Source organism: Dermacentor variabilis, chromosome 2, assembly GCF_050947875.1.
Source record: "Dermacentor variabilis isolate Ectoservices chromosome 2, ASM5094787v1, whole genome shotgun sequence".
In the NCBI taxonomy this organism is placed as follows: Eukaryota; Metazoa; Arthropoda; class Arachnida; order Ixodida; family Ixodidae; genus Dermacentor; species Dermacentor variabilis.
Window position 1 is genome coordinate 18,986,452 of NC_134569.1, and position 13,027 is coordinate 18,999,478.

The window sequence follows — 13,027 nt, forward strand, 5'->3', positions numbered from 1 at the left end:
AAGGCACTTTGAATATTGTTAGAAGTGAGATCAATTGTATTACTGCCTAAAATAGGCTAGTGCAACTGCATGTTAAAGTTTTTTCTATGAAATCACACGGCATATCAATGAAAACGCTTGCTCAATATCCTTTACCCATTTATGTAGAATGGGCAGGGGAAGGAGAAAATGATCAGAGTGGCATTGCTCTGGTTGGTCATGATACAAGATAAATAAAATTTGCTTATAAATAGGGTAGACGTATGGCATTTAAATGTGGCCCTTATTGCTCACAAGTACCTCTCCTAACAAACTGGTGCTTTGCTTAAGCATGTGCCGATTGTGTTGCTATGCACACTTGAATAAAGTTTTCAGAAGTTAATTCACCTGTCCATAGGTGATGTGACAGCAGCCAAGCCCCCAGTCCCCAGTCCCCCCTCCCTCCTCCCCCGTCACTGCGTCCAGGCTTTGGAGCACAGGGTTTATGGGGAGTTTTGTAACTGACACGATTAAAAAGTTCTGGTTCATGATCCACCCGCTGACACAGTAAGCCATGTTAATCAAGTGATATGCAAATCAGAAACACAAAAAGAGTAAGGAAGTGAGGTGGCCTACTGACCACTTCTTTTTTTCAGATTTATACCACTCTCTCGAGCAGTCTCAGTAAAACCATAAACATTCCCCCTCCCCCCTTCCCCTTTCCCACCCAAATCTATTTTTATTTGGGTGAATCAAACTTTCAATCAAGACGTTTAGGTTATGGTGACTGCCGTGAGTTAATTTTGGAGAAGCCCCCCCCTTTTTTTTATGCATGGAGGTCCCCAGTCTTTCAGGCGCATTGAACCCAATTTTATTGAGAACCATAAACAGGTCAGGAAATCTTACTTCAAATGAACAAGACACATTTTTGCTTGCGACAGAAAGCTGTTCCAAGTCAATGCCACTAGATATGCAGCTTGTTTAGAACCTATTTCACTGAATTACCTGCCAGCTAAGCCAGCCATAAATGATTTCTTACCTGTGGCGAGTTGTTTTTCAGGCGTGAGGCTGATGTCAAGGACAGAGACAGATTTGTTGGCTGAGACCCGCCTGCGATGTCGGGGGCTCTCGGGGGAGAAGGGGTCTACGAGCACGCTCTGCTCAGCCTCCTGGGCCAGCTGCTGGGCGAGGCTCTCGCGCAACTTGCGGCGCTTGCTCTCCGAACGGGGGGCGCCGAGGGAGGGCCGTAACGGAGTCGCTGCTACCATGGGGGCCTGCTGCATTCAACTTATAGTAAACAACTCAAGTCCATGTGGTTGGCTTAGTTTTGGGGCAATTGGTGGCCATTAAATTTCCCACAACGGCATGTTGTTTTTGAAGATTCATTTATGCATACTAGTTCCAGTGTCTTATGATAGTCCTGTAGAGTGAGACAGGAGCACTGACCCCATCGATAAGACTGAAGAAAACTTCACGGCACACTGCCTATGGAGGGTTGCTAAACAGCAGTCCCAAATTATACAACGCATGGAGGGGACGGCAGAATGCGATTCACACATGTGCAACTATGTCAGAACACCTACAGTGACCACACGCCTATACCGCACACTGGACTCTTTCACTCGTGTGCAGTAATAATGCATGAGCAATAAATTGCACTGTGCTGCTGCCAAGGGATTGCTTGTGGTCTTAGAACAGATCAAGTCAGTGTTGACGTGCCCCAGCATGAATGTTGATGCACTACCAGTACTCTATTTTTGTGTTTGCAGAAGGCTTTGCAGCTTTTCTCAATTACTCTCCTCCTGTACAAATGTAATAGCCACAGAAATGCCTGCACATTATGCTTATCACTTGGTTGGTAAATGAGCACTTCTAAGCATGTCTTTCAGTGAACATCTTGTGTCACCAGAATACAACATGAGAGCAACAACACAGAAGGGCAAACTCACGTGCTCATAATAGTAAGCTCCAGCCATGAAACACCGGGCATGTTGAATGCTTGCCCAAAACCACTGCAGGGAAAGAGACATAAGATCTGTTATTACAAAGCAGAGCACATGGAAAAACATTCAGCTGAAAAGCTGTGACTGCCATTAGCATTTGCATTACACATAAGAGATTCTCTTCTGCTCCCACTACATGAACAGTGTAGCAACATAGTGATCCACCTGTTCCCAGCTAACTTTTGCAACATTCCTTGTTCAGTTAGAGAGCTCATATATGTGGCCACATGACTGTCCAGGAAGAATTTTTTTTTCATTTAGACTTCTAGGAAGGAGCTGAAGAAATGTTCAGTTCAATAAAACAATGTTGACAGCTACACTTTCTGAAAACTCAAAAATGAAGCTGAACGCTGATACTTCTGGCATTGTTACTACCTTCCCAACTTAAATTTCACGTACATCTGTCTATCTAAACAAATGAACTCATTCTGTGTCATACCCAAAAGCATAAGCAACAATAGTTATGAGGAAAGCTAGCATGTGATTAGAGCTAGTCAAAACATTTTCAGAGGTGTGAATACTAACAATGCAAACAATTAAAAGGGTCTAAATAAAGCCTATGCAGTCTGTCATAGCAAAAAGCCCCTAAATGATGAGGCAAGGCAACTGTTAGTAATGATCATGGCAACCTTAGGTGTCACACTTACCCCTGTTAAATATTCTACTCACCTCAGACTTGACTACTTGCACTTTGGGGCTTATGTCCATTGGCACTACAGGTGCTACAGGATTGGAGTCGTCGACCACAAGGAAGTGGCAGCCAGCATCTGTTGGCTCCACCACATGAGCCCCTGCAAACCAGACCCAACCTCAGCCATAAAATCTCTTGCAATGCATTTTCACTGCGCCATCAACCAATGTTGGCACACTGTTGTTTTGCAATGACCACCAGCAACTTAGGCTGAAAAATGCTAGATGAAGTTAGTAGATACAGCAGATAAGCCATAAGCATTTTGGCTATGACTATTTGCATGTGGTACAACATGAATGCACCATCCAATGCATTTTACATGTGGTATAATGTGTTTCCCTTCTAAACTTATATGCAACTTTCTGAACAAAACACCTAGCTTCCATGACTTCATCTTAGATTACAAGCAAGTTACTACTATTGCACCTCTGAGCAGTGTAGTAATGGTAACCTACTTCTGAATGGTGTGGAAATAGTAACTTTTGAGACTGCATTGAACACAACACAATGCCAGGCACTAACCAAATTGAATATTGAATACTTTTCAAGTATTTATTGAATAATAAACAACCTTTTTAATTATTAAAGAATATGTCCACATCCTGGTATTCATAATGTTAGCAGGTTTATGTCATTACACTGAACATGAAGAAGCACGCCTTATTAAACAAGCACAGAGCATTAAGAACAAATAAGCAGCTCGTTCAGATATAAGGGAGTCCTCTGAAAATGCATGATTAGGCATTATCCGAATGAAGCTTAAAAAGACAGCCTTGTGGGCCAGTTAGAATTTATGCATATATTTTTAGACAAAATCAGAAATGGGCATCGTTTGCAGCATTGGTAGCATGGAAAAGCAGCCTTTTTCTCTAGTTTAATGGTTGTGGCTGATGGTGCCACTATACGTTCAAAGTTAATCTGGAGAAAACATTAACGCAGCATTAATAAATTGTGTCAAATAGTGCCTAATGCTGAATGCCATGTTCGAAAGAAATTAGGAAGCGATATTGCATGCTTTAATACACAATATCTTACTCTTTATGTCCATTATAGCCACTGGGATTAAAGTTATATTGCATTTTTACTTTTCTTATGTTTGATCATGCACAGATAATTATATCAAGTATTTGAAAAATATTTCACTTTGCAAATAGTGACATTCAATTCGAAAACCAGGTCAAATAGGACAATATTTGATTGGTGATTCAAAAGTTTTGAATATTCACACCCCCCCCTATTTGTTCTAGAAGAAACCTACCAACCTAGCTTACCTTTCTGTTTACTAACCTATCAGAGAGCACAACAAGCTGGTGCATGACAATCTATGCATATCACTATGCAGAATGTTGCACTCTCAGAACAGCACTTTACAATGCTACATCATATCAAACAAGAAACAATGAAATTGCACAGATGGGAATGATAGTTTTGCAAAGGGCCAACAGCACTATTGCCAAAGGTTTGTTCAATTGATTGATGAAGTTTATTGTTGCCTGGGCTGTGAGGGATGCCATAGTGCAAGATTGCCAGTTAATATAACCTCCTGAGTGGATTTCTTTAAATGTGCTGAGCAACCTCAACACACAGGTTTTTACATTAAGCTATCATAATGTACCCAATACCATTACTTAATGTCCCATAACCCTCCACATAAAATCAAAGCTACATCTCTCAAGCAGATCTCTCCTTAAAGACCATTGAAGAAGCACTATAAGCAAGGTACGCAAAAGGTATTAGGCATAGATGAACTATGTTAAAGGATACAATATGTAAAAATGTGTAAAGATATGCAAATTATTGTCATGGGCGGTGATCTTGTGGCCGGTGCTTGGACAACGACAACAGTGTGGCTATTGGGTGTGCACGCAATAGCCCTACCATTGCTGCAGCGTTTTGTGCCTTGCCTTGTAAATATTTTTCTATATGGATTCTTCCGATAACATCTTTGGTGGAAGTGTGGGGTAAGCTCACTACAACACTGGGAACTGAATCTTCGCAGTGGACGGCATGTTGATGCCACCACAATGACTGACTAATCGACCCAGTGTGAACAAGGCCCGTCACTGGTAGTTCTCTTGCACCCTCGTGATCCCGGGACATTCAACGGCACCAGCGCCATGGACGTTGATGAGTGGCTGGCTATGTATGAGCGCGTCAGCGACAATAACAAGTGCAACCAGACGATAATGCTTACAAATGCGATCTTCTACTTGAGGGACACTGCACTACTCTGGTTCGAGGAGCATGAAGAAGATTTCACAAGTTGGAATGTCTGTAAGCAGAAATTACATGATCTGTTTGAAAAAACCTCTTGGATGACAACTAGCGGCCAAGAAAGAACTTGCAATTCGCACTCAAACGTCCACAGAGCCATACATCTCCTATATTCAAGACGTGTTGGCTCTGTGCTGCAAGGCCGACAAGTACATGCTTGAAATGGACAAGTCGGACACGTACTGAAAGGCATAGCCAATGATGCCTTCAATCTGCTACTGTGTAAGAATTGTTCTACAGTATTGTCTGTCATCACATTGTTATGACCGACTCCACTGTAGTCAGCGTATCACTCACCGCTTCGACCGACTTCCTAATACGGTTGACACGTCCTCACGCGAAGGTTTACTAGCTCTACATCAAACGCCTGCTCCAGATAACGTCACCAGGATCTTTAGTCAAAGACTTGAAGGCATGACATCCATTACTCATGACAGTATGCAAGACAACCTGGCTACTATTTCACTAATTCAGGCCGTGGTTCGCCAAGAGGTCATGAATAAGGGCATTTTACTTGCCTTTCATAATGGTAATGCTGCTTCCAACCCGGTCTCCCCAGTCGTCGCTGCTGCTACACTGAACACCACCTTCATGCCACATTCCCGCAATCCGGTCAATTGGTGCACCCCTGATGATTGGCCCAACTGCTTCACATGCTCTAGGATTGGACACATTGCCCACCATTGCCACAGCTGCTGGCCCACATCTTACCGACCAAACCTTTACAATCGGTGGCGCCAAGAACGTGCACCATATGCTCCATTGTTCCGTCCTGAGATCAAGTGCTGAACATCCTCATAGGGAAAACTGGACTAGCCGCTCCCGATCACCCCCAGTGCCATCAGTCCCACTCTCTCCAACCTTGCCCCTCTCACTCTCCCTTCGACCGCCTCTCGGAAAACTAGCCAGTGCAGCCCCCGGAGGTGATGCTGCATTTATGGCCCGACCTGAAAATCCTCTGATTATCCCTCATTCACGATGCAACCTTCTTGAAGTTTGGCTGATGGTGTGGCAGTTACTGCTCTTCTCGATACCGGTGCACAAATATCTGCAATGAGCTTGAACCTTGGCCACCACCTCCAGAAAGTCCCGACGCCTGTGGCTTCACCTACTGTTTTAGTAGCCGATAGGCGTACACCAGCTGTGTTTGGATTGTGCATTATATGCATTACTATTTCCGGTCACCAGACATCTGTTCTTTTTGCTGTTCTAGAACAGTGCCCCCATGACATCGTCCTTGAAATGGACTTTATGTCCACACACACTGCTTTTATCGACTGCTCCGAAGGACTTCTCCGGCTAGAACTCTCTTCGTGCTCTGACAACATCGCTGCCGGCCAACCGCCTACGCTCGGTCGAGTTTCTTTGACTGCCACCACAACCTGCAACAGGCAACCAGCGCTGAAGCTTCACGTGCCATCAGCAGCACCCTAACACAGAGGCCTAGCGAGCAGCAAACAGTTTCCAGTAGCACATGCAGTGATTTCATGTCAGCAAATTCACCGATCGTTTTGAGACACACTTTTCACGGCTCCTAACATGACAGGGCACCGACGTGCTATGATGTAGCAGTGTGTGCGCTCAACGCAACGCGCATGGCCATGGAGGGAACTTAGCTGGATGCATAGGGCTAACCAAACTTTGATACAGGCACGCGTTTCTTATCGTTAAATATGTCGTGTCATCTTTGTAGCCTCCCTACCAGACGGTGTCAGCATATTTGAGTTACACATGAAAACTGTTGTAGTGCCTCCTGGCCAGCGCTGGTTCCCCTATACATCCAGCTTTCGCCCATTCCACCCTTACCTGATGGCGACTATGTTGCCTTCCCTATTCCTGAGATTGCCATGACACGCAACATTGCACTCCTTTATATGGTGATGACAATTACAAACGACCGAACCTCTTTTGCCATCCTTAATTTTGGCTTCTCGACACAAGTTCTACCTTGTGGCATATATCACTCGCACATCTGACACTATTGGCTGACCACACGGTTTCTGCCTTGACCCCAGAATCTCCACCAGATTTTTCACCATCGTCGTCGCAGTCAGGTTTGCCCTGCAACCACTTCACACAAATGATATTAGGAGAACTCGCTTTGGCACAGGCTGCTGCCTTTCACCACATGCCATTTCTTTACCAGGATATCTGACTTCCGTGACCGACCTCTGGGCCAGACCCCCGTCGTCACTCATCACATTCATACCGGCAATGCGAGTCCGATTCACTGACAGCCTTACCGTGTGTCAGCACCAGAGGTTGCTGTCATGCAGAAGGAAGTGGATAAAATGTTTGGCAAAGGCATAATTAAGCCCTTGTGCAGTCCTTGCGCATCGCCCAACGTACTTGTGAAAAAGGACAATAGCTGGAGATTCCATGTTGACTACCGCCATCTCAACCAGATTACCAAGAAGGATGTGTATCCTCTCCTGCATATTGATGATGCGCTCGACTGCTTGCACGGCATCAGATATTTCTCTTCCATCAACCTGTATTCAGGATACTGGCAAATCGCTGTAAATGACCAAGACCGGGAGAAGACCGCCTCCATGACTCCTGATGGCCTTTATCAATTTAAAGTGATGCCTTTTGGCCTATGTAATGCTCCTGCTACTTTCGAGCACATGATGGACTCTCTTCTTCAAGGCATCAAGTGGTCCATATTCCTTTGCTACCTGGACGATGTTATCCATTTTTCGACTACTTTTGAAAACCATCTGACTCGCTTGTCCACCATGCTTGATGTTTTTCACCGTGCTCGCCTTCAGCTTAACAGATCGAAATGTTGCTTTGGGCACCATCAAATCTGCCTACTCTGTCACCTTGTTGACGCTGCAGGCATACAGCCAGACGCTAACAAAGTCCGCATAGTTGGTCAGTTCCCTACTCCGCAGTTTGCAGGTTTCTTGGCCTATGCTCGTATTTCCGTCATTTTGTCCAGAACTCCGTGGAAATCTCATTGGCCTACTCAAGAAGTCTTCATTCTCTCCATTACAGACTTTGTGCACATAGCTGCCGAAGAGCACCGCAACCTATCTTTGCGGCCTATTATAGACAATCTCAATTCTCCACACTCTGACCCTTCACTGCTGAGGTCTGTGCTTCACAATGACATCTTACACAGCTACAAGGCCCATCCTGACAGCGCTGAACTCTTACTTGTTCCCGCACATCTTCGCCCTCTTGTTTTGGGCCAGCTTCATGATGCACTTACTGCTGGACACCTAGAAATATCGCACATGTAAGGTCACACTCATAGGTGCTTCACTAGTCTCTACCATTACTACTACTACTAGGCCTAGTCTCTACCATTCTGTGCAACAGTACGTTGCGGCTTGTGACCTCTGCCAGAGACGCAAGACACCTGCCCTGCTGCCTGCTGGCAGCCTTCAGCCTCTTGACATCCCTGATGAACCATTTTCCGGGTGGGACTTGATCTTTTAGGGCCTTTCCCCATGTCAACCACTAGCAATAAATGGGTTGCAGTCACTACTGACTATGCAATGCGGTACGCTCTGACACGTGCACATACCACCAGCCTTGCTACTGATGTAGCCGATTTCATTCTTTACAATCTCCTCTTGTGCAACGGTCCTCCTTGTCAGTTAATCAAGGATTGTGACCCCTGATTCCTGTCTAAAGTAGTTGATGACATTCTTCATTCAAGCTCACCGCTGCGTACCATCCACAGACAAACGGCCTTACTGAACCCTAACTTACCCTACTTACCCTAACACAAGTACTTGCTATGTACATGTCTGAGGACCAACAAGACTGGGACATCAACTTGCCTTTTGTGACCTTCGCCTACAACTCTTCCCATCACGACACAGCTGGCTTTTTACCTTTTTATCTATTGTTTGGCTATGACCCATCATTGCCCACATGGACACCATAATCCATTATCATGCAAAAACATCCACTGCCTATGCTCGTGATGCTCTTGCCCGTGCTGACATCACCCACCAGGTTGCTCGTGATCGCTTATCGGCTTCACAGGTTAATCAAAACTGTCTTTATGACTGCCAACACCGGGAGGTGAACTTCCTTCCAGCATTACTCGTCTTGCTGTGGCTGCCGTCACGTCGCATAGGCCTATGCAAAGAACTTCTCTCGCATTATGTTGGCCCCTACCGCATTATACGCAAAATCAGTAATGTTAAATATGAGATCGCTTCATTGTACCCTAAGTCAGTATCTGCAACAACCTCGAGTGACACAGACCATGTCTTGCGCATCAAACCGTACCACTCTCGCCCTGAGCCCTAACTGCATCGGGACGGTGCTTCTGCCACCGGTGGGTAATGTCATAGATGGCGATCCTGTGGCTGGTGCTTGGACAATTACGATGATGATGGTGCGGCTATCAGGTGTGCATGCGCTACCCCTACCATTGCTGAAGCGTTGTGCGCCTTGCCTTGTAAATATATCCTTTGTATATAGATTCTCCCCGTAACAATAAGAGGATATAAAAAGGCACACTGAACTATATAACAAAGATTTCTTGTAAATAGAGAACTGTTCTTATAGTGTCTCAACATTTCCTCTTAATCCTGTCAAGAGGAGAACAGTGCCATTCTTTGTCAACAACAGTGAGCTTCACTAAAGCACTTGACAATCTCAATGTTGAGGAGTTGACTGAGGAACATGCGCGACTAAAATGCCTAGTTATGAATTCACAGCTTGGGAAACACAGAGCACTACTGTCAAACTGCAGAGATTCAAGTTTTGTTTGCACATACAGCTGACAAATCACAGTCAGTGCCACCATTAGTGCTTGCCAGAACATTGCAGCTCCTTACCATTTGCAAGGGCCACTTCTTCCATGTGTTGGCGCTCATCATCGGCAAAACCAAGGAAGGCCAGCTGGAGACCCCTGAAGGCTTCCAGGCGAAGCTTCATCTGAAACCAAGGGGCTTCTTAGCCAAGCAGTGCACACATCCTGGCATTTTTCAAGTTGCAGGCTGCTACCAGACTTCTGAGACAACTGTGCCATGTTACCTTCAGGGAACTGTGCAGAAGGATTGGTACTGATGTAAATAAGAGAGCCAGGTAGAAACAGTTCTGCTTATACAGAATCACTAGTTCATTTGTTTGACACTTTTGGTGCAGTACTTGCTCCCCTATTTCAGCTACAGTAAATCAAAAGTGTGTGTTACCTGAACTAATGCTGATGATGAATATAGACTTGGTGAAACCTGTTCGTGAAACTTAGGAGGGGCCATGTGCTGCTTTGCTTTGAGAGTTCAAGATGCAGTTTTTCAGAGTAACTTTTACTTACAATTTCTTTTTTTTTCAATGACTACATAATATAGACAATGGCCAATGACAAAAATAATACTGAACTAGTTTGTTTTTTCAGGGGGGGGGGGGAGGCTATTGTGCTAGTCACAGTAGAGACACAAGGGACTTGGATATAAAATAAGGGGGGGATATGGGTTCCAAAATGCTTTTCTTTATTTGTGGTTCAATCTCAACTAAACCTAACTGTTTTGATCTGTCTTTCATGTCGATTTGAAATCTACAATTAGTTTTTCGGAAGCTACTCTAGTTCAGAAAGTATTCAAGTCTGAAAATCAACTTAATAATACTTCTTGCGGGGCTTTTTGGCAATTTCATCTTGCTAAACACAAAAAGTAAGTGCATGACCATAATGCCAAAGACTTGCTCTAGGAAGTGATGCTATGTTTATTTGTTTGAAAGTATTCTAAAAGTAAGAAAACAGACCAACATTTACTGTGAATATTTTTTTCAGTTTCATTACTTTTTATCATAATTTGCAAAATTATGCTAGAGTGACAGAAATAGCATCACCCCCTAAGTAATTTCAATGTGAATACACTGATACCAAACTTTTCTTGTCCCTCCACATCATATAAGAAAGCCTTTCAAGACTAAGTGCAGTATGTAAAAACACTGAACTGAGAAAAATGCATTTGAAGTTTAGACAGTTGCAACTTTTTCTAGAATGCAGTTACAGCAGCATTAATGACATTTTGTAGGTCTATTCTTCATGAGAATGGCCATACTAAAATATACGACTGTACCCTCACAGAAAACTGGGAAAGGCTTGTTATAAAGTCATGTACTGCCCCTAAACCAGCATGAGAAATTGCATTTAGCATTTCATGTGCCCATTCCAGTTGCCTGCAAGCTAAATGAACACAAGAATGGTATAATAAAGTAGCCTTTCCATAGACAAATAAACTTGCACCAAGTTCAAGTCAAAAAGACGTATGGAATATTTATTGTATGGCCTAAATTAATTACTGTCATGCAACAATACTTTGCTCTACAGCATGCCAGGGCTGCATGTAGGGTCCCTGCAAGTATGGCCTTACTATCACTACTGTCTAGATGCTCCTTTTGTGACTTTCGAAGCTTTTGCAACTAGCAGCTTGAATTTCCACTCCGTTGTGCACTGTAATGCCAAACACTCCTTCAAGATCACTGCGCTTTTTGCATGCTCAGCTGACTCGCCAATGAATATTGAATAGTATGCCATATCAACACAGCCTTGGCTGCCACTGCACATGCCGGCTGATGATTTGATGACATCATTCTGCGGCTAGGCCCAGTAGAATCAACGGTGTTGGTTGAAAATGCGCCGCTTCGGACCCAACAGGTAGCTGGCCCAACAGGTGGTTCTGGCCGTCCCGTTTGTGCCAGCCATTCGGGCAGTGCGCCATTGTCTGCGATCTTCAGCCTCTTGTTCTATTGACGCTTTCATTTTTAAGCATGAAATGCTTTTAGCCCCCATTGTCGGCGACTTTCAGGTGACCTTGAGTGAAAAGCCAGAGTCGTTATCCAGGCACTCAAACGAGAACATCCACGCAACTAGCAAGAACAAAATGAGATCATTCAAGCAACCAGTCAAAACTTAAGGAGACACGGTCTCTGGCCCCTAACCCTTTGTACAGGACCCCATTAAATACGCTAGTTGCTGCCCAAACAAGTTGCTGCCCAAACAAGTCTGAGTTCTTCCTAATGTTTGTTCAGAATATTACTCAAGCTGTAACTTCTAGTGCGCTGAAGTTATGTCATTCTCAATAGCGACATTCAAAAGGAATATGCAGGGCACCATACGCTTCGTTGTCATTTTTTTGGTGCTGAGACAGGGTTGCCTGCCTGTGCTCGTTTGAATGGCAGCAGTCCAGGAGTTCCGCAGCACGGGTTCTGCATCACCTCAAGAGATGGTGCCATACTACGTGGTGCCTCCTTCAGGTGCTTCTATCCACCACAGTGGCATAGTAGTTATGGTGTTGCGCTGCTAAACATGAGGTCACAGGATCCAATCCCCGCTGCAGTGGGCGCATTCTGATGGAGGCGAAATGCAAAAACCCCTGTGTCCCGTGCATTGAGAGCATGTTAAAGATTCCCTGGTGATAAAAATTAATCTAGAGTCCCCTACTACAGCGTGCCTCATAATCAAATCATGGTTTTGGCACGTAAAACCCCAGAATTCAATTTATTCTTTCAGCTGAGCAGTGCGCTTTGTCTTCCTGGCGTTTTCGCTACCTGTCATGCCATCATCAGCCAGTTTTCTTCTAGCTGGGCAGCGTCCACATGGACCGGTGCACAGTATGACATGGTGTGGTGTGGTGTGCCATTGCGAACATGCACTACACCCATTTTAAGATTGTGGCTATACTCGCGGGCAACTTTCTGTGGAAGTGAAGGGAAAGCTACAGAGGCAAAGGGTGCACAAGTGACAGCGCTTCTGAAAAGAGTTCCGCGTTTTAATCCACGTTCATTTAGGCTGGGGAAGACGAAACAAACACCTTACTAGCAACAGTTAAATAAGACAGAACACACCACTGAGCGTAAAGGTCTACTTATTTTGCGGTTTTCCCCTTTTGCATCTAGGAAAATGTGAAACCGTCGCACATGGAAGCTGCGTCGATTCAGTGTCTGTTCCAAGCAACCAAAAGCACTGTCAAACGCTGCCGAACTACTTGACGCGGTAACACATGTGCAGCAGGCATGCACCTGTAGCTTTCCCTTCATTGCCACAGAAAGCTGTCTGTGAGTATAGTATCATCTCCAACCAATCTGAGGTGAAATCTCATAATGGTTTGGAAAGCAGATTCACTTGGCC

General features: G+C 44.6%; 1 protein-coding gene across 2 annotated transcripts in view; it reads right to left on the reverse strand.

Annotated features, from left to right (window-relative positions):
• LOC142571459 (protein ECT2-like) overlaps positions 1-13,027 on the reverse strand; it is a 109,481-nt gene that overhangs the window by 63,589 nt on the left and 32,865 nt on the right. Inside the window, exons 8-11 of one of the 2 annotated variants that reach the window (XM_075679824.1) lie at positions 9,732-9,831; positions 2,631-2,752; positions 1,908-1,970; positions 998-1,235 (exon numbers count right to left, since the gene is read on the reverse strand). In XM_075679824.1, coding sequence (XP_075535939.1) covers positions 998-1,235; positions 1,908-1,970; positions 2,631-2,752; positions 9,732-9,831 — 523 coding nt within the window. The remainder of the gene's footprint in view (positions 1-997; positions 1,236-1,907; positions 1,971-2,630; positions 2,753-9,731; positions 9,832-13,027) is intronic. The other variant, XM_075679825.1, reaches the window with a different exon arrangement.